Source organism: Olea europaea, chromosome 15, assembly GCF_002742605.1.
Source record: "Olea europaea var. sylvestris chromosome 15, O_europaea_v1, whole genome shotgun sequence".
Taxonomy (NCBI): Eukaryota; Viridiplantae; Streptophyta; class Magnoliopsida; order Lamiales; family Oleaceae; genus Olea; species Olea europaea.
Genome location: NC_036251.1, coordinates 22,488,460 through 22,511,622, shown reverse-complemented (window position 1 = coordinate 22,511,622; position 23,163 = coordinate 22,488,460). Strand labels below are relative to the sequence as shown.

The 23,163-nt window shown below is 34.3% G+C and overlaps 1 protein-coding gene across 2 annotated transcripts; it reads left to right on the top strand.

Annotated features, from left to right (window-relative positions):
* The first annotated feature begins 3,948 nt into the window (after positions 1–3,948).
* On the top strand, positions 3,949–23,123 carry LOC111410501 (DNA topoisomerase 2-binding protein 1). 2 transcript variants are annotated; one of them, XM_023040864.1, is made up of 18 exons: positions 3,949–4,236; positions 4,337–4,379; positions 10,902–11,023; positions 13,247–13,354; positions 14,509–14,653; positions 14,738–14,829; positions 15,165–15,258; positions 15,421–15,904; positions 17,051–17,193; positions 17,357–17,491; positions 17,579–17,688; positions 18,237–18,401; positions 19,342–19,632; positions 19,899–20,309; positions 21,082–21,126; positions 21,217–21,299; positions 22,270–22,357; positions 22,634–23,123. In XM_023040864.1, the coding sequence occupies exons 1-18, from the start codon at positions 4,063–4,065 to the stop codon at positions 22,706–22,708; spliced, it is 2,808 nt and encodes a 935-aa protein (XP_022896632.1). In that variant the 5' UTR covers positions 3,949–4,062; the 3' UTR covers positions 22,709–23,123. The 2 variants fall into 2 exon arrangements, with proteins under 2 accessions (XP_022896632.1, XP_022896631.1); XM_023040863.1 differs by having other exon boundaries at positions 3,950–4,236; positions 17,576–17,688.
* The last annotated feature ends 40 nt before the right edge of the window (positions 23,124–23,163 follow it).

Below are 23,163 nucleotides of genomic sequence, written 5' to 3'. Positions count from 1 at the left end.
ATCTCCTCTATAATCGTGCCCTTCCACCTCCTCTTTACCAACTTCATCGTCCCTCAACTTCAACTCACGTCATCGGTGATTATTATTGACATAGCAAAAGCTTATAGAAAGAATAAAATCTCACAAAACTCAAACTTGTTGATTTGAAATATCAAATGCAAAAAAGAGAGAATGATAAGCTTCTCAAGACTTTTTATAAATTCAAATTCAACAAATTGCTACAAAGCTTACAACTCATATTTATAATAAATAAAATATAATCTAACTAAATTCTTAGGTAAAGACTAATTTTAGATAATGATAGATTAATGCCCCGTTTGATCCCCATTAAATTCAATTACATTACATTACATTTTTCTCTCTCCTATTTTCAACCACACAATCTTCCATAAAATAATATTACACGTAAATCGAAAAATTTTCCTTCTTTTTCAACCACTCATTTTTCTAAAAAATATTATTCCCCCCATTTTCTTTTTCAGGTAATGAGAGTCAAACAGGGGCTAAGAGTAGAGATAAACTCTAAATGAAATTAAAATTCTACAATAATTGCATTTTTGTGGAGCCCTAAAAGATGGAATTGAGCCGAAACATGCAATACATGATGGGTGAAGCTCATGAGTTTTGGTCGTAGGCCGTTTTCACTCAAAATAGATGCAAAATTCTTTGAAAACGAACACTACAATTTTTATTTTTTATTTTTTGAACTTTTTTCAAAGACCATGATTCCACTTATTATTATTATTATTATTATTATTATTATTATTATTATTATTATTATTATTATTATTATTATTTTGTATGGATAACCCATAATACTCTTTCTTCTCTCCTCTTACTCCACATCTAAATCACTTATGAAAAATGATTATTTTATTTTTTCAATTTATTAAAAAAGTTGATTTTATATAAAGACCCTGTTTTGTTTAACTAAATTTCAATTTTTAGTGAGAATTGATAAAAAAAAAAAATGAAATATGTGATTGTAAAGTTGATAAAAATTGTGGATCCAATAAAATATTTAGTTAAAATTATTGTTACTTTGTTTTAGATTTTTGTCAATTTTTAGCTTGTCATTTAATAATTTTTAATAAGAACAATGCTATCAAAAACCATTTTAGATGGCCACCCTTGATAGGTTCAATTAAATAAATTATTTGACATTACATTTATTTGAACATATCATTTAATACCATACAATTATCACATAAATTGTGTTGACACCAATGATCGTATTTAACATTACTCTTTTGATAAAAAATGGATGAAATGTATAATTAAAAATTAACAAGGGTGAATTTCATAAAATGTGTGGTTGAAAATGAATTTAAGAAAAATATATACTTCGAAAAATGCGAATCAAATAGAGGAATGACATTATGGTGAGTTCACTTTGCCGCTTTCAATATTTAAATTTGCAAAACATTAAAAACGTGTTTGGTTTGATATTTTCAAATATATATTTATCAAATATATATTTTCGAAAATAAAGTTAAATTTATAACTTACAACTTAGTTTTGACATTTTAAGTGGTTTTAGTGAAAATTCTTAAAATATTAAAAAATAGGGAAACACAAACGTTTAAATATTTTTTTTAAAAATATATATATAAAATATGAATTCTAATAAATAAATATTCTAAAACAAAATTTGGACAAATAAATTCATAAAATAAAATTAATAATTTCAAAAAATAAAAAAAATTAATATAAAATCCCAAAAAAAAACTCCGAAAAAATAAAATTATAAAAAAAATAAAAAACACAAATAGTTTAGTATTATTTATATAAAAATTCGAAAAAATATATTTAAATGAACATAAAAATATGCATGTTATTAATTTTTATTTTTGTTTCCTATATTTTGAATTCATTCGTTATTTGCTTTACTTTTATTTTTATAATAAGAAAAATATTGTAAGATTTACCAACTTAAAAATGTATATATATTATTTGATAATATATTAATATAAAATTGTAAATATTTCAAAATTTCAAACCAAATATATTTTCTAGTTTTCAGTTTCGAGAAATATTTTTTCAAATAATAAATCAAACGTGCTTTTAACAATCTTGAAACGAACCCTCGCTATAGAAAACTGGAAATTAATTCAAAACTCAAAATCGAAACACATATAAAACGAATTGTTACGCCTCTTACCAAACCACTTTGGCGTGACATGCCTACTTCCCAACGAGGCGTCACGTGTCCCTTTAAAGTGGTTTCGAAGTAATGTCAACCTCGATCGAACTTCAACTTAACGTACTACAAGGCACAAGCATCACAAAGTAAATCAACTGAAGTGATTGAAGTGTCTCCTGACATTGAAGCGTTGGGAACTCTGAGGTGCTCGCTTAACAGATCCCTCCACCCCCAATTTCAGAAATATATCTATTTCGGGATCCTCTATCTCCATGGATTAATTGATATGGCATTTCCATGGATTTAGTTGATGTGACATATCAACTTTATGTCAATTCAATTTAGAAGAATTAATTACTCGCCCACTCTAGACGCAACTGATTAACGTCTACTAGCGGACTCCTCACACCGTTAAATGCATACACGTGTTTCACATCCAACGGTGCTCATTGACTATAAATACCCAAAGCTTGACAAATGACAGAGGTTATAAAACTTAGCCTCCACACTCAAGAAATATTTATTCTCCTCCCCTCTCTCTTGCACAATTTGAACACTGTTCCGATCACTGACTTGACCGTCATAGTGTGTGCGGTCGTCATCACCCCCTTTGGTTTCGGTCGTGTGCTTCTGACCATTCTTTATTGTGCATAGGGAGGATTACATGGAGTTGCTATTGCTTGGCCACATGTAGGGTTCAATTCGCAAGGTCAACACGAATCATATATTCTATATTACTATCTTAGTCTACGTTTGGGCCCCAATATTTCCAAATTCATTTTTAATCATAATTTCTCTAATAAAATAATTATATATATAAATTCAAAAAATTTTCCTACTTTTTAATTACATATTGTTCAAAGAATTATTATTATAAAGTCTATTTTCTTTTAAAGTGGGGTTGCCACAAATTCTTGATTAAGATAATCGAAATTCGATTAAAATATACTTTCATCTAAAATGTGTTTGATTAGCTTTATTTTTCATAAAAATGTCATTTTTTCACATAAATTTCTACTTTTGGTCTTTGATTGACAATATATTCCATTAAAAATATTTTTCAACTTTTGATCATGTGACCATATTTTTCTAAAAAATAAGAAAAATATTTTCTCTATCAAGGGATTTTTTTATTTTTCTAAGTAATTCTCCATTTCTCTCTCTCATCTACCACAATAAAAATAGACAAATATAATATTTTGTGGATTGAGACCACAGACGAATTGAGGCGGGGCTGGGCTGTAGCCCCCCTCGCTCAGGCCCAAGAGCTTTTTTTTAAGAATAATGCTATTTACAGTCGCTCATTGCGACAGTCGCCCTACGTGGCATACACATAATAGGTGATTATTTAATGTATTAATGAATAAAAAAATTATCACATTAATGCATCAAATAATCACCTGTCATGTGTATGCCACGTAGGACGACTACCGTAATGAGTGACTACGAATTACATTACTCTTTTTTTAAGGTATTTTTTTTTATTTTTTTGGTAAAAAATCAGTTTTTTATGTATAAATTTTTTTTTTGAGTAGTAGTCCGGTTTGAAATTTTGTAGCCCGATCTTGAATCCAATCTTGAATCTGTCCTGATTGAGACTTAAATCAATCAACTGCATTTATTAATTATTTTCATACAAATAAATTCTAGATAATTTTTGAATTACTTAAAATTTAGCTTCTTTTCATACAAATTTCATGTTAATGCTCAAACACATCCTTGTGAAAAATAGACCGGTGTTCCTCTATGGGAAAAGTGCTAGACGTTTCCCGCGGAAATACATTATAGCAAACCCACAATTTCAAATCAGTATTTTTTTTTTCCCAATAACTAAAAATAGAAGACCCTTTACCCTGTCGTCTCTCCACAAAATTAAAAAGCAACACTTCTCCATCAAATCGCACACACAGTGGAGGATAATGGCAAAGGTGTTCAAGGGAGCGAATGTGTTCATGTCAAGGAACCTAGTGCCTCCGGAGCTCTTCGACGCGCTTCATGACGCGCTGAAGCTCAACGGCGCCCAAGTTTTCCTCTGCTGCGACCCCTCCCGTAATGCCCCCAACGATTATCACGTTATCGCCTCCGGTGATCATGTAAAATGCTTACTAATCTACTCCATTTGATTTGAATTTTACCTTTTATTTTAACTTTATTACTTTTATCCCTCTTCATTTTGTGGTTCGAATTTTGCAGGAGAAGTTTGTGGATCTTCGATCTAAGGGCTGTAATTTGCTCGGTATGTTTTTGGGAAGTAGACTTAGTACTTTTTATTTTTTATTTTTTAACGAATGTAGTTGTCACATCGATGGACTTCAGTGCAAAATGCACATACAGCAAAGTGCAAATACAAAGCTGAAAATATTTGAGAAAATTAACTTGATAAGTTCATTAAGAGATCTTTTACTATGAGTTGAACTGATATTGCATAATTAATATGTATTATGCCTAAATTCAGATTACTAACATTTCATCCATACAATTCAGTAACTTACTATTACATCATTGATTGCTGGAACATTGTGAAACCATGTTCTACTCGAGCAATGAAGTAATAAACATTTAAACATAGTTCTATGGGAGAACTTGCTCTAGATATGACCACAATAGCTTTTTAGGGCTTTTTATGTTCTATAACTGAAATTATCAATTGTTTCTTTCCAAGGACCTGCAAATTAAATAATTTTCTTCCTGAAGTGAAGGTCAATAGTGTGACGGCCTGAATCCTTGACCATTCGAGTGTCCCTAAATAAAACTCAAAATTCTTTCATAAGAACTAAAATAAGAACATGAAATATTTTTTTCTTCAATAAGTAAATAAATTGTGGTTTTATCACGTAGTTGCAAAAAATAAATAAAAATAATAATTCCAGCATAACAACTAAATTAAAAATTTAAAGTTGTGTTTTAAACACAAAATAATTTATTAATCTTGGCCCGTTGTCATCTCCACGTTGATTACCTCAAGCCATCAATTGCCTAAAATGGAGGAATATCATAAAGTGAGATTTATAAAATCTCAATAAGTATGTCATGAATTATTATCATGTATGACTTAAACGAGCATAATAATCATAATCAACATAATGAAGACACAAGAATTTTATTGAGCATAGGTGGTAAGAATTCTTATGTGTAGTGCCACTAAACTCTAGTCCCCTTAACATAATCATAATCATATTGTACCATATGGGATGTATAATAATTTCTTGAAATTCATAACATAATAATAATTCAATATAGGTAGCGTACTAACAGTGAAATTTAAAAATAGAGCAATAGAGGCCGAATAGAATTGCTTGATCCATCTACAATTTCCACCTCGGCTATGTGTGTGTATATGTGTATATTATTTGGACTGAAAAATAATATTAAGTGGCAGCGTGTGAATGTGAATGAGAGAGCTAAATAGGAAAAGACTAGTCATGCATCATTAAAGAAAAATCCATGATGGTGGAAATTATTCCTTGAAATTTGTGAAATGAGCAAGAATCTCTCCCTCATTCCTCACATAAATACTACATTCAATATACATATGCATTCACACTATACATTACCCTATATTTGGTCAATCAAGAATATGACAAAAACATATATCAAGGATTTTCTATATAAGAGTTTTGACAAGCATCCAACCTTTATTTAAAACAAAAACACGTGAGAATTAGCATTTATAATAAACTTGCTACAAGGTTTTAAAAGGTGGATTAACCCTCAAATGAGCCTATTTTCAATTCTGATAAAATTACACCCAGAAATTCGGGTGCGGGTATTATAAATGGTAACTTCTATTTTAATCAGTATGCAATGCAAACAAGAATTCAACAAGGACCCATCCCCTGCAAACAAGTTAAGAAATATGACAAAATTATTATTATTATTATTAATTTTTTGGGCATCTAATGCCTTGCTTTGAAGCCTAAAAAACTCAACATCAAAGCCGTCATGTGAAAAGAGTTCGCGAGATGAAGAAAGACATTTCTTTTAAGATACGTCTCATATGTATATCAAGTTACCATTTTTTCAATGTTTAAAATCATTTTTGGATAAAATTTTGTTGCCTTTTTAATATGTATTGTTGAATAGTGCTGAGATAAGGGCTCGTATCCAGATGTTGAAAGGGGAATTGGATGAATTAGTTAGGCTAGTGGGATGTAGGTCTGAGGCGAACTCCAAGATGTATTTTTGTCATAAGTGAAGGGTAGGCTTGGAAGAGTCTCTAGCTAATGGAAAGCAAATGGAGAGCTTGGCTCCTAAGGAATTAGCACTAAAAGCAACCCTTTCTAATTCTAATGATGAGGATGATTATGACTCGGGGATTGAAGCAGATCGGGAGGTGATACCTTGGTCAAAGGAAGGGGAGCCGAATATGGTGAATTTCGAGTCGACAACAGTGGGAGTTATGGACACGACGCCGCAGGCGGATGGATTATGATTAGTTGAGCAAGAGACGGGGACATGTTTTGGAAGAGGGAGCAGTTTCGACAGTTTTGAAACAACACGAGGTGACATGTCGAGAATCATGGTTGGGAACACATTTAATAGAAGGAAATCTAAGCCTCAAAAAGAAAAGGAATTAGGGATTGAAAAAGCTATGCTGTTGTGGGTAGATGGCGCTAAGAAGGGAGGAACAGACAGTGATGTCATGCAGGTAGAGGGAGTGGAGAGATATTCCAATGATCCCTTGGAGTATCGTTATGCAGAGGAAACAATGAAAATGAATGTGATGGACGTTGGACCCCACCCTCAAATTGGGTCCTTAAAAAAATCCAGGACTTCAGTAAGTTGGTTGGTGTGTCTTGCGAAGGATATGAAAGTAGACTTTTGCAATTATTCGAGGGACTGGAGACCATTAGAGGACAGGGGATGTGTACACAAGGAGGTAAATTAAGAAGGAAGGGCGAATACGAACTTAAACGGCTCGAGTGGTCAGTAAATTATGACGTTAAAGTTGTCGAGTCAAAGAAAGGTGTGCTTGTCAAGGACGACAAAACGTTAAGATGATCCCAAAAATTATTAGTTGGAATGTGATGGGGGTTTAATGATGCGGGGAAAATGTTGGGTGTTCGAAATCTGCTGAGGGGATGGAAGGCGGAACCTGTTTGCTTACAAGAAACCAAATTGGAGTTCGTCTCGAGGGCTATAGTAAATAGTTTATGGGGGGACATCATGTAGGGTATCAATATGTGGGATCATCGGGGCTTCAGGAGGTGTGTTAGTTATGTGGGGTACTATAGTCTTTCATACGAAGGAGGTTAGTGAAGGGCAATTTTTTCTTTATCGCTTTCATTTAGTAATGTTGGGGATGGATTCCGTTGGATGTTTATAGGAGTTTATGGGCCTAACGCTGATAAGAGTAGAGGTGGATTGTGGGATGATGGCTTGGTGGAACATTCCAACGTGTATTGGGGGGAGATTTTAACGTGATTCGCTTTCTTATCGAGAGGTCTAGCGGTGGGAGATTAACAGGGGCAATGGAAGAGTTCTCTAATTTTATTAGGGAGAACATGTTGGTGGATGTGCCTTTAATTGGAGGAAACTTTACTTGGTCCTCTAATCGAGATCAACCTATTCTATCACGATTAGATAGATTTTTGATTAGTGGGGAGTGGGAGGAGAAGTACCCAGAGGTCACTCAGAGAAGATTGGGGAGGGTGTATTCTAATCATTTTCCTATTTTGCTATCGAGGAATGTGAGGTGTAGTGAAAAGAGGCCTTTTAGGTTTGAGAAAATGTGGCTAAAAGTAGAAGACTTTAGGAAACGAGTACGGGATTGGTGGGCAGCTTACAATTTTAAGGGGTCTACTTGTTATGTGTTGGACCAGAAATTGAAATCCTTGAAGAGGGATATAAAGAATTGGAATGAAGAGATAGTGGGAGATGTTAACTGGCGTAAAAAGCAATGTATTTCAGAAATAGAAGAGCTGGATAAGAGGGAAGAGAGTTAAGGATTGGTAGGGGATGAGTGGGAGATACGTGGAGAACTAAGGGGACAGTTGGAGAGGTTGGTGGAGATGGAGGAAATAGCTTGGTGTCAGAAATCTAGGGTCAAGTGGTTGAAGGAGGGGGATAAGTATCCACAGTTTTTTCATAGGGTCGCTAATTCAAACAGGTGTAACAATTGTATCACATTGCTGGAGGTAAATGGTGTTACTTATGAGGACCTATAGGATATTGGGACCCAAATAGTGAGTTTCTATCAAAATCTTTATCGCAAGCAGTTTGATTGGACGCCTAAGTTGGAGGGGTTAGAGTTTTCTTCTATTACTGAAGAGGATGTCCGTTGGTTAGAGAGACCATTTGGAGAGGATGAGATTAGGGAGGTGGTGTTCAGTATGAATGACGATAAAGCTCCAGGATCGGATGGATTCTCGTTCTCATTTTATAAGGTTTGTTGGGAAGTGGTGCAATCGGACATTATAGACGTCTTTACTTATTTATTTCAGTGTGGCAGGTTCTTGAGAAGTTCGAATGCTACATTTATAGCGCTGATTCCAAAAAAATTGAGAGCATTGGATATTAAAGACTTTCGTCCCAGTAGTTTAGTTAGTGAAGTGTACAAGATTATTGTAAAGGTATTGGCAAATAGAGTAAAAGAGGTGTTGGGGAAAGTGGTTCTAAATTTCACAATGCTTTTGTCAAAGGGCATCAGATACTGGATTCCATACTTATAGCGAATGAATGTATTGACTTGAGATTGCGCATAGGGACTCTAGGGATGTTATGTAAACTTGATATTTAGAAAGCTTATGACCACGTGAACTGGGAATTCCTCCTGTATATGTTCAAAAGATGTGGCTTCGGGGATAAGTGGTGTAGATGGATTCAGTTTTGTATCTCTATGGTTTCCTTTTCTGTTTTGGTGAATGGCACTCCTGAAGGTTATTTCTGGAGTAGCAGAGGTTTGAGGCAAGGGGATCCTTTGTCTCCACTACTGTTTGTTATTGTTATGAAAGCTTTCAGTAGGATGCTTGAGAAGGCTGTGGTGGAAGCCTATTAAGGGGCTTTATGACTGACCAAGTGCAGGTATCTCATTTGCTATTTGCAAACGATGCATTAATCTTCTGTGATGCAGATGTTGCAGATGTTGAGCAACTTAGGAACTTGCGTCGTCTGTTTCTTTGCTTTGAAGCTGTATCAGGATTGAAGATAGATTTGGGGAAATCTGAGGCTATCAAGGTGGGAGATGTCGATAATGTGGATGAGTTGGCACTTGGTAGCTATATTAGGTTGTACAGTAGCACAGTTGCCTATGTTATATCTTGGACTCCTCCTAGGATCTTGATTTAAAAGTATACATATTTGGAACATCATTGTGAAAAAGGTGGAGGGAAGCTAGCGAGTTGGAAACGTATGTACCTCTCAAAGGGAGGCTGTTTTACCCTCATTAAGTTCACCCTATCGAACTTCCCTATTTATTTCTTATCATTATTTCCTATTCTCGTCTCAGTGGCAAAAAGATTATAGAGGATTCAAAAGGAGTTTCTATGGGGAGGGTTAGGGAAGGAGAGGAAACTTCACTTGGTCAATTGGGAGGCAATTTGTTCTCCCATAAGGAATGGGGGCCTTGGATTGAAAAGTCTAGTAGTGTTTAATAAGGCTTTGTTGGGTAAGTGGTTGTGGAGATTTGTTGCGGAGAGGGAGAACTTTTGGAGAGAAATTATAGAGGCGAAATATGGTGTTATGGAGGGATGATGGTGCTCAGGTGAGGGTCGTAGTTCTTATGGGGTGAGTTTGTGAAAATATATTCGATGAGGGTGGAGAGACTTCTGGGATACATTGACGTTTGTGGTGGGAAATGGTAAGACTATCAAATTTTGGGAAGATTTTTGGTGTGGAAATTGGCAGTTAAGAGTGGAGTTTCCTTCTTTGTATCGTATTGCTTTGATGCCATCTGTTATGATGAACGAGGTTCTACATGTACATAATGGGAATAATTGCGTTTTGAAGGGGTTTGTAGGACTGGGAGTTGGATGATTATGAAATGTAAACTGTCTTCTTGGGTGGCATTTTTACTATGGACGGTTGTGAAGGGACAGGTTTTAATGGTGGATAACTTCCGAATAAGGGGCTTTTATATTACGGAGTGGTGTTATATGTGTAGGAGGAATGGGGAGACGATTGACCATTTGTTCCTTCATTGTGACGTTGCTCGTTTCCCGTGGATCGATATTCTAGCTTCTCAACATATGTTTGGTTTTCCCGCTGTGTATGGAGGATGTATTGAAAGCATGGAGGAGAAAATTTCGTAATAAGGATAGCAAGCTTGTTTGAGACCTCATTCCAGGGTGTATTGTCTGGTGTGTTTGGAGGGAGAGAAACAACCACTGTTTTAATGATCATTTAAGGATTACAGAGCATATCAAAGAATCATTTTATTTGATCTTGTATAATTGGTTTAATGTTGCGGCTACTATTCGTATAGATGGGTTACTCAACTTTATGTTGTTTCTTTCTTGTATAAATTGATAATACACTTCATGTTTATTATTAGTGATTAATAAAATATTTGATTACTTATCAAAAAAAAAAAAAAAAAAGTTTGTGTAAGCGTAGAGAGTACGGGTATGGTGCGTTTCTTGATTGCTCGTTATGGTGTACTGATGGATAGGGTGATGGTATATTCTACTTGAACATTGTGAATGACTCAATTTTTCATGATTAGTCTTTCTCTTTAATTGGCTGACATGTCGAGGGTGAATGCTTTAAGTTAATGATCTTGTAGTGTGCTAATATCGACGTGTAATTTTGTTCTAGCTAGGCCCTCAGTGTCTGCTGTCTTGTGCAAAAGAACACAGATCGCTGCCTAATCAGGGCTTCACTTGTTGCCTTGCAATGGATGGCGTCAACATACTTGTGTCTGGATTTGAGAAGGATGAAAAGGTATGGTGCCAATAAGCTACTTCTTATCGATTGGAAATTTCAACTTGGTTAACGTTCCTGCCTTGTTTTATCCTTGAGATTTCATCTTATGATAAACAAGGTAGCGCAACATTCTTTTTCTCTAAAACATTTATTCCAATTCTTGCTAGATTTCTTATTGTGGGTGGTACTCATCCACCATTAGGTCAGTTATGTAATGCATGCAAGTCAAGAATCTTTCTTGATATGTGGGACGAGTCTTGCTGAATTTAAGTTAAGAGAAAACTATCTGCATTTTTGTTTATCCTGGTGGGGCCATGTTGCATTTAGCCTTTCAAGCCTAGTGTACTTGAATAATCAGTATGTTGACATCATCATAAATGGAAAAGTAGAGTGTAGTGTTTCTAGTGCTGCTAGATGGTCATTGTTTGTACTTTATACAAAAAATTACTAGCAAGGAGATGATATACAAATTGCCTGTAATAACGACGAATAGAAGAGCTGATCCTGCTGGTTTCCTATCTGTCTCCTCTCATTTTCTTCCCGTGCCCCCAGTTTTTGTAATGTAAACATCTTTTTGTTTTGTGGTCACATTTTTCTGGAAATTTAATCTATTCTGCAGACTCTGTTGAGCAAGTGTCAACTTCAAACTTTGTGATCTGTTATTTATGTAACAACTTTCTCAACTCACTGTAAAGGATCCACATCTGACATGTTTATCTGTCTTTTCATCTTCGACATATATTTTAATCCATAAACTCTAATTTTTCCTTGGGTTTGTATCTTGATGGGTAATGTGCTTCTAATTGGGTTGGTGATTTGATGATCTTTTTTATTTTTCATTTCTTCTCTTTCTTTCTTTATTATTATTATTATTTTTTTGCGGTTCGGGGTTAGCTGATGAGTTCGAAGAATGTGCTGGTCTGTTGACTTTGGCTGCTACAATTCGGACTAGACTCGGCTTTATGAATTTTTCCCCAATGAAAAGCACTCTCTCATTTTTTTATTTTTATTTTTTTTTTATGCGAGAGGAAAATATTCAAGATCCTTTTTTGCATACAATACAACTCTGTTCTTTTTATGAACTTGACTGAGTCTTTTTTTTTTTTAGTAATCATTATGAGACATTCTTTCTGAAGAGCAATAAAGATGCTTTTTGACTAACAGTAGCAGAATTCTTTTCTTATGACGAATTAATAGTTAGAGATGTCTTAGAACCAAATTTATCATCTAGTGGATCTTGCCGATTTCTTTTCCAAAAAATACTTGAAAGACTTCTTTTTTCGAACACTTCAAGACTATTTTCTGAAAAGAGAGAGAATTATAGAGACAAGAAATGAAATAGCAGAAAGAGAGAATAATAATTGGAGTAAGGAGATCACACAGTGCCAAATTTCGATATCATCAAACATCTGATCTGTAGTGGACTTAACTGAATAATAGTACTGTGTTTATACATCAAATTCATGAAAAAAAAAAAAGAAAACTTACAAAATTTAGAAATATAGAAATTTTCATAGCTTCAAAATAATAACTGTGAAAAGAAAAATAATAAAAGGGATCCTTATTTATTTCTTATTTTTATGCTTATAAAAATTAGCTTGTAGTTTGTCATGTTTCATATTTGCCATCAATGGTTCTTATCGACCTGACTTTAGTTTGCTATTACATCTTGCAGATAACGTGAAGTGAGTTCAGCAATGCTATTCTATACTTTATTTTAGATAATTTTATTCTTTATTTGTTCTTTTTACATAAAATTTTAGCTGCTGTTTTGTTGGAAAATGTTTTTATTTCTTTGAGGTGGTATTGAATTCTAGGTTTTTTTAAGTGCTTTTGCCGATTTTATTGTTGATAAGATTTGCTTTTGTACAAAAAATGAGGTCCACTTTTTGGGTTTCTTCTTTTTTGTTTTGATTCTTTGAGTTGGACGGACGTATTGGGTGTGATGGCTATAGTTGGCATCTGATTCCATTTTCATTTATAGTTCTATATGCACATTGCACAGAAATTTAAAAAATCTCCTTTTATATGGTTCAAAAAAATGTTTGTTGAATGTACACAAGTTGAGATAATTTTACCGGAATCTTTCATAATCTGACGAGTTGCTAGTGATCCTGTTTCGATCTTAATGTGTGCGTCTAGCACTTTCTCCCCCTCCCACCTTAAAATTGCACATGGACGTTTGACCTTCTTCTCCAATTTGGTAATCCTTAATTCCCTGTTTTTCGAATGACTTTGTAGGTTGAAATTGAAAAGTTGGTAACTGCAATGGGAGGAGTTCTTCAAACAAGAGCATCATCAGATGTCAGTTTTGTTATAGTGAAGAATGTTTTGGCTCAAAAATACAAGGTTTTCATTTCCCCTTTTACGTTTCCTTGTGAGGAAGTCTACACCGAGTTTCTTTCTTCATATCCATTCTCCATCGTATAATATATCTTTGCTTATATCTATCCACGATCATTAAATTTCATGGGGTCATTCCAGGTTGACCTGCTCATATAATCATAGAAGCAACAGAATTGGGTGTCTCAGCATGAACAAGAATAAAAGAATCATGCTTGGCATTTTTCAGTAATTTGCAATCATCTATGTAATACATTCTGTTTAAGGTGGTTGGATCACCAAATCCTATTAGAACTATGATTGAGATTCTTAAAAAATTACATTTAGTTCAAAGAGCCGAGGTCACATGCTTGGAAATTTTTAGTAATGGACCTGTAACAATAGTAATACTATGAAAGATGTTTTTTAAGGTTTATCCATTTTTGAAAAACCATCCTTGTAACTGAAATATTAATCATTTTTTGGGTGTTGGATGACAAGATTCATTAGTGTATCAACCATTTAACATGGGTTGCATGATCTTCCCATTTATGACACTTCTGAATCTCATTTAATTGTCTTGATAGGTTCCTTGGATGTTCATTTTCTACTCAATTATAATGATCAAATTTATAAGTTCTAGAGAGCTTGTTGGAGCTTCATAGTTAACCAGTAAGCAGATATTTATATAGGTTTATTGTGTCACATATTTATATAGCACGATAAGAATGCTAAGATTTTCAGCGGTGTTTCCTTAACCCTGACTGGAAGCTTGATGGAATTGGAGATACTATTGAAGATAAGCTTTTAGATCAAGTGATTCAACAAAGATGACATTGTTGACTTTCCCTTTCTGATCCTACAGTTTTATATTTGAGGACTATTTTGTAATTTGTTCTATCTATTAACTAATTCTCTGTTCCATAGAGAAAGTTAATGTAACATTCCTACTGAAATTGAATTTTTCATTTCCTCTCCATACTGAGTTTTGAAGGATATAAGATATGCTGTGTGTTGAGTCTGTTGACAATGGAGTTTCTGTATGTCTGTCTAATGGTCATTCTTTGTTTCTTATGCCCCTTCTGTTCTCCAAAAGAGAGATAAAATCTATTCAATTCATGCCTAGGATCTTCTAACTGATTCTGTTTCTTTTCTCCTCCACCTTGTTTCAATTTCTGCAGTGGGCTCTAAACAATCTAAAGAAACCAATTGTCACCATAAATTGGCTTCACCAATGTTGGAAGGAGCACCGTGTAGTTCCTCAAGAGTCATACAGGGTTCTTCCTTTTTCTGGATTGACAATCTGCGTTAGTGGAATTCCTGCTGGTATAAAACTTGGTTTATATGCTTTGTCTTTTGTATTTACAAATTTACATTTTCTTGTCTAAGGTTGATATTCTTGTTCTGCAGATGAACGAAGGCAAATGGAGAAGCTTGTTGTGCAAAATGGAGGCAAATATTCTGCTGAACTGACCAAGAGATGCACACATTTGATTTGTCTTATATCCTATGCATAGTCCACTCGTACTTTACTACTTGCCTTCCATTAAGTAGTCCTTATTCAATTTGAGGTCATATCTTTCCCTTAAATTCTATTTTTCTCTTGTGGTGTTGGTAGTTTCTGGATATGCGTATCTTGATTAGTCTGCTTGAACTTGAGAACCAATGGACTTCTCTTTCTTGTAGCTTGTTTCTAGATATATCATAACCTTGCCATTAAGGTTGTCCCGTGGCAGTGGTAGTTGTGCTTGAGATATTCTAATTTGATATACTCATTTTTATAATGCCTATGAAAATGTTTTTATTTTTGAACATTGGTCTCCTTAATTGGTCATAAACTCCTGAAGGTGACAAATATAAGGTTGCAAAAAGGTGGGGTCATATAAATATAATAGCCAGAAAGTGGTTCGATCAATCTGTTTTAAGAAGAGGTATTATAATGCATTTATTGCACATTGCATTTTCACGCCTATTTTCTTCCTTGCTGTTTTCTAGTTCTATTGAGAATAACTTTTGCTACGATCCTGACTTCCACATGTTCTTTCTCTCTCTCTCCTTGCGTGGGCTTTTTGCTGTGCCATCTGGACAATTAGCATGTCTTAATGAGGAGTCTTATCCTGTTCTGGCTAGTTCTGCATCTTCTGTGAGCACTTTAAAGACAGTGGAACAGCATAGCCAGGACAAGAGTTTCAGAAATTCGCAACATACATCATCATCTATGGCTACTGTTTCAGATTCCGAGGCGAATTTATCTACTCAGCCCACAGAAACTAATCTTGAAAATCCCCTGCAACACACATATTCTACAGTTTTGGATGCTCCAACTTTTACTACCAAGGAAAATGAATTCCCTGCTGAGCAGCGTGAAAATGATGCTGGTTTCGACCGTTGTGTGGCTGATGACTCTGAAAGTGGGGATGATGATTTGTACTTGTCGGAGTGCAAAATTCTGCTTGTTGGCTTTGAAGCTTCTGAACTGCGTAAACTAGTTGACATGGTTCGTCGAGGTGGTGGTTCTCGTTATATGTCCTTCAGTGAAAAGTTGACACATGTAGTAGTTGGAAACCCATCAGAGATGTAAGTTACCATGCAAGTATGAAATCCTTATACTGAATGCATCTCATGATAAAAATTATAAATGAAAAAGTTGCCTTCAATTATCCTCAAAACTGTATTTGTTTTTGACAATGTTTATGAGATGCATGGTAGACATGCATAAACTCGCATTTTCAGTTGGTGCTTGTTCCTATTTGTGGAAAATGTGATTTTCTTTTGGAACTTGCATTTATTAATGATAATCCTCATGATTGAGCATTGATACCTTTATTCTGTGATCTTAAGGCCATAACTGAATTTGAAATACTTGTTTCTGTAACCAAACAAGAACAAGATATTACATTTTCAACTAAATGTGCTATAGTTCAATTACTAACGGATATATTTGGGATTACGTTCTTGTCCACTTCGGTTAATGTCTGATTCATAGAACTCTGTGGTGTTTCATGTAGCATGATGAGGGCAGTACTCATGGTTATGGGGAATGAATATAAGAATAATAGATATCCATAGTAGATTAGGAATAAAGATAATTTGATTTAGATTAGCTTATTTTAGTTTATCATAGTTTTTTAGTTTGACTTGGATCAGGTTTATAATTCATATCTTTTCTAGTATTTTTATATAATTTCTTTAGTTGGTTTCCTACTTAAAATTAGGTTATTTGAAACACTATATAAAGATGTCTTATGCATTGTAATAGTTTGACTTGATTATTATATATACTTTCTCCCCCTGAATTCTCTATGTATTCTCTCCCTTCTTTTCTCTCTCTCTTTCTTGTTCAATTGGGTTCTATATCACATGGTCAGCAGGAGGTATATTTGAGAATGCAGTTTAATTATTACATTACATGAGAACCAACAAAATGGTGTATATATGAATAATTGAATATGAACCTCTGTTATTCCAACAATAGCTAGACTATTTGCTATGTTTGCCAGGCTCCTTACTTCATAGCATCTGTTACCAGATACCGATATTTAGATTTTGTGTGCTTGTGGTTGATAAGACCTAGAGTTAAAAAAAATAAAAATAAATAAAAAATAAATCTCAATTATGATTATCTAGTGCTAGATTCAAACTCGTGCTTTCTATTTGAGTGGAAACTTTTATTAAAATACTGTGTTTGGTCATATCAATCTTTCTCATTTTGTAAGTCTGTAGGGAAATCAAGGAAGTAAGGAGCCTTGCAGCTATTGGAGTTATCTATGTCGTAAAACCTTTATGGCTTCAAGAAAGCTGTTGTGAAAAAAAAGAAATTCCTGTACTCCAGAGACACATTGCTTATGATTTGCTTCTTCCAAAAGGTGCAATTGAAATTCTTTACCTATTACTTTTCGTTGCTGGTTACAGAGAACTGCATTATTTTATGACTTTTGAGCAGTAAACTGTTGCAAATATGCTTTTAAATCCTGCTTTCAAGGTACCTAATGTTTTACACCTCTGTTAATTGCATCTCCATGTTTGTAGATCCTGTATTCTTCAACAAAGCAACTGCAACTAGCATGGATGGTATGCAATCAGGGAAGTCCTCTGCTTCTCCCTGCTTGTTTGCAGATGGTAAGATCCAGGAAAGTGTGCAATCTGGATCAGAAGTGTCATTGGGTAAGATTAACGAATAAAAAACTCATTGCAACCAACTGTAAAACATACTAAAAAAAAGTCTGCTTATGTTTTTTGCTGTTAAAGAAGCCAAGTTGAAGGTGCAAAATGATTCAAGTCATGGAAATGACTCTAAAAAGTCATCATCTGTATTCAAAAGGAAGCTGTTTCGCTTTTCGAATTCTTTTCCTGAAGCCCAAGTAAGTCGCTCTGTCTATAAATATTTTGCAGTAGCTGTGGCTTCAATATCTTAGTAGCATTGTATTTCACACTTAATTAATCTTGAATCTTGCATCCTGAGCGTAAAGTATCAATTATTTATGATTTTGAGTATTGATAATTCCTCAATATCTAATAACTTATCTATTCACAACAATATATTCTTTGTTCGTTGCTGAAATTGTATCTTTTAGGCGTATAATGTCAATATCACTTTAGTATCACACCTGTCAATTTGTCATTGTGAACCGAAACCCATTAGTTTTATATTTACAAGAATTTAATGCATGTATTCAGTACTTCGGCATATTTACATGCCAATGGAAATTGAAGTGATAGAGTTTTAGATATATCATTTGAAGCCAGAAATAATTTTTCATCTCTTGCCATGTTTTTATTTTTATTTTTATTCTTCAAAGGCATCAACTGTTACTTATTCAAGATTTTTTGTTCTTTGCCTACTTTGATATTCCTCACTTCGATACGTTATTCCTTTGATAACTTTATTCAAATTTTTTTTACTGTTCAGAGGCCTGAAATTGTCGAGTGGGTTAATCAAGGTGGAGGAGAGATGGTGGCAGATCAAAATGAAAAGAATGTACACTTCATTGTTGAGCGTCATGGTGTGGTGCCTTGTCAGACTGACATTATGAGTACATATGTCTCCAGTCATTGGGTACATTCTTGCCTAGAGGTATATATTTTGCTCGATCTTTCTGGCATATTTGGTAGGTTCAGTTGGACATTGCTGCTGAATGCATGGCAATGGCGAAAATGATTTCACAGGCTGCTTATCAGGCAGTTTATTGTTATCACCTCAAAAAAACTTTTACTTATTATGTTGTAGCTCACCAGCGTCGTATAAATGCCATGAGTGTCAGCTAACCATTTCAAAGGCACTTAGGTATTATGCACATATACAGACAATTGACTAATTTCCTCTAATTATAATTGTGGCAATAGTCATCTCAATAAATAATGCAGTCTAAAGTTACTAAGACCTGTGTTATAATTTTGTGTTTTTTTTTAGGGAAAGTAACAGGGGAAATCCGATCTATATAAATGGGTTATCATAATCTAGCTTTCATCATATGGTATCTATGAAAATATGCAGTGTAAGTTTTAAGAGTTGATTTTAATATCTTTGGGTCATTGATACTTATCCAACCCAACACGATATTCTTTGTTCAGTATGATGTATGATTTTGTAAAATATATCGAAATGTATTACTAATTACTTAATTTGGAAAATAATAATTTATAAGCCTGCCCTTAAGGTCTATAAAAAGATTTACAGAGCTTGATATATTCAGTTAGTTTGTGAATTTAATAGTACTTCATGCAGCTAACACCAATTGTGATTGCTTTTGTGTCTTTGTTTTTGTTCTGGAAGGAACTAATTACCAAAAAAAGGACTATGTTTTCCCACCAGCTGAAATCTGAAAGATGAGTGATGAATATATCAACTCCATTGTTATCCTTAATCTCATCAGATTTTGTTATAAAAATGCTTGCTTAACCCCTGGTTTGTTGCTTCATTTGTTCCGTAATATCACCTTTCCATTAATACTGCCATTCATGAGTTTAATTCGTAATGGACAAATGCTGATGGAAGTAATACACTACCATTGAAGGCTGGTTGCTTGCTGGATGTTGGCAGTCACATTCTCTATTCTCCACTTCCATGCCAAATTCCTTTGCCAGGTTTTGAAGGATATCGCCTTTGTGTTTCACGGTATGATATGAAAGAGAGACAGCTGCTGAGAAATTTGTGCTTTGTTCTTGGAGTCAAATTTGTTGAAAAACTGACCAAAAAAGTAAGCCATCTATTGTGTAAATTTGCTGGTGGTGATAAATATGAGGCTGCTTGTAAATGGGGAATACAGTTAGTCACGGCTGAGTGGATATACGAATGTGTTGTACAGGTGCTTCTTACATCTCTCCGTTTATCCTGCTCACCATAATTTGTGTCTGCTCAGTTTGCTTGATGTTTATAATTATAACTTAAGGCCCTATTTGAGCCTCATTTTTACCTCATTAAAATGAAAAATGTGATCGTTATCCATCACATCAAATCACCATTTTTAAATTTCTATCTCTTGTGTGGGGCCCATAACAACTCTATTTTTCATTCTCATTCTACAAATAATGTAGCTCAAACGGGCTCTAAATAACTTTGATTCTGATGCAGAACAAAGTCGTCGATCCAAATCCATTTTATCCAAAAGAACCATCTTCTCAAGACCAGGAAGCGGGTTTATGTAATGTGAGCCAGTATCCTAGCCAATCTTTTAGGATGATATCTGAAGATGATGCTTCCCAGTTTCCCAGTGAGTCCCGAGATATAAAAAATATGAAAACTGTTACTTCTACCAGATTTGTGGCAAAGGAAGAGGCCAAGTGTTCAAGTAGTAGTAAAAGGGCAAGACTTTTGGCAAATGATAGTATAAAACATTCTCTATCTTATGCCTCCACTAATAATAATTCTGTCCATATGAAAAATGCCACAGAAAACAATGTATTAGAAAGTTCTAGGGAATTTTCTTCTGCAGTTCCTGATGTCGCCGCAGCTATAGAGGATTTGTTGGAGCAAACGAGTAAGGTAAGAATCTGATTCCTTATTTACACATGAAATGGATGAGCTATTGAGTTCATTTCATAAATTGCCATTGAAGTTCAAGCGAAATTTCAAATTGGTCATTTAAGTATTATGACCTATTTACTCATTAAAGTTAAATAATGTTGAATAACAGGTCACTCCTTTAGGAACATTCATTTGAGATCTGATGTTGATGCATTAAACCTTGACTTCAACTAATGATGGTTGTGTCCATGTGATGAAACTACAGATCTTCAATATAATGCCTTCTCAAGAGAAAGAAATCTCACGTTTAGCTACTAAATTCCAAATCACTCTTTTCAAGGCCCAACCCTTTTTTTTAATCATTAATAAACGTTAAAAAGGTCGGTCAGAAACACGATGACAACCCGAAGGAATTGTTGCATAGTTGGTAGTCTACATTAAGGTAACATCTACTATACTATGGTGTTAATAAGGCTAACGGAGTGACCTATTATGTAGCATGATTTAAATTTAGTGACTCCATATGTCGTAAATTTGCTTTAGCGACCAACTTGAAATTTTGCTTGAATTGAAATGCCTTAACTAATTAGATATTTGGCCCCTGTTTGATAAAAAATAGATATTTAGTAGATTTTGATTAAAAAAAAAAATGATGAAATACTTGGTAGAAATGTTGATAAAAATTATGGGTCCCATAAAATGTGGTTGAAAAATGAGTTTGGAAAAGATAAGTTTTAAGAAACAAACGGGGGCTTGATTGTTTTCTCATGTTTTATCTGGTCTTTTACAGATTCAAGATCATAAGTCTCCAGAAGCAAGTGGTTGCAGTAAAAATGTATCCTTAAAAGTGTTTTCTGAGTTCTGACTTCATTACTTCTGTTAATATTGTTACTGTTTCAATGTTGTAGTCCTTGACTACAAGCAGACTTTCCCTTCTGAATCTACGAGGCATGGTCAAGGTCCTGCAGATTCCCACTCTGATCTAGAGCCCAAGCATTGGATAAACAGGTAATCTCATGACTTGTATTGTTCTCTCTCCTCTTTCTTTTAATTTTCTTGTCACGAATTTTTCTTTTCGTTTTTCTCTTCTTCTTCTCCATTTTTTTATTTTACTTTATTTATTATTATTATTTTTTACTACTCAGCATATGGTTGAGCTTGTGCCCAAAAACACAAGTACACCAGGAAATATAGGTTTGCATTTTTAATTACTTTGCCCATTTGTGGAATTTATGTGTGATTTTGGATTTATATGTTTTCAATTATCAATTATAAAGTTTATTAAAGTTAAAATATCTTGAATATTGCCAATCTTGTATCAAGAAAAGGCACTGTAGATCCCTTTTTTCTTTCTTGTGTTCTTCATGTGGTATTCAGAGGCTGAAGGCATTTCTATTTTTTATTGTTGGGTATCTTTAGCTTTCATTTTAATCTTTGCCTCAATCATCAAATGAAATGTGAATAGAACGGTTGATCGTAAAATGAATATTATATTATATCAACGCAGGTGCACAAGTTATTTAAGGTATGTGAGAGCACAAGACCCCTGATGTTGGTTGTAGTAGAGAATTTTCTATTGGCTTGGATCACGGTCGTGTCTCAAGTCCTTATTTTTTTCGCTTTATCCATGGTAGATGTTACGGAGTATATTCAAGATGGCGTTCCTTTCTGTATGTTATTCTATGGCATAGTTTTACTTTATGAGTGATGAGACTACGGTTAAATTGGAAATCTGGTACTTTGGAGTAAAAAAGTTTTAGTTAACAATGGTTCTTTTTAGGATCGATCAGGACTGTGTCTGTGTGTGTACTTTTAGCAGGTTATTCTGGTCCGATTCCTAGAGTGGTGTGCATCATCTTGTGATGACTGACGGGCCCTAAGGGGCTCATTTCCTTCTTTTGGATCCATGCATTTACCCAAGCAAATGATTATGGCTATTATGTTCATTCAACTTAACTGGTTTCTTCATTTGCTTTAGGTTTGATGAAAAATATGATAATTCCGCCGGAGATGCAGCAGCTAAGGAAGTTTATGATGGTTTCAGTGAAACACAAACTGAATCTCAGGTTTCTGTTTTATGGTTTTTGGCTCTTGCAATATGTCATTACTTAGTCCTTTCTTTCTCCAACTGAAAATTTGGACTTCTATGGAAGAAGTTGAGTGAATGTAACTCTGAAAACACGAGCACTTAGGCTGCATAATTTTATTGGCTGAAATGATGTATTGAGTTTCATAGGGGCAGGCCATATCATTCTTTGTCGTATAATAGTCATCCTGGATTTTAATTAGATTCCATACCCTTTTATGCTTCTAAGTTGATTGCTCTGCCTGTTTGCCTACAGGTTGTTGGTTATGAAGAAGATTTGTCTGGTAGGCAAATGATTATTGATCGAGTGCGAACGAGGAGCATGGCATGAAGTTCCATTGAACATAACTTATCGGAACCTCCGCACTCATTTCTGAGAAGTAACATGACTTCAAAACTGGCTTAATGTTTAGTTTATCGGAGTAGACACTAGTTGACAGTGTCAAGAAAAAAGAAAAAAATAATATCTTATTCATTGTATCATCTATTTGTATCCACAACTATGTTCTGCCAAATGAAGAGAAAATGTGAAAATACAAAATAGGGAAGACAGACGAACGAAAGGTTGAAAAGTTGGCATCAAAATGCTGATTGACTGATGGCTTTTGACTGTGCTTTGTTAATAATTTGTCATGGTTAAATTTATTAGAACCCAACTGATATTTTAGATTTTATTATAATTTTTTTTCCGTGTCAAGCTACTAAAAATGTCTAATGTCAGAAATTTGTATTTCGTTTGGACATTATACTGCCACTTTATAGTAATTTGTATTCCTTTTGCTCAAT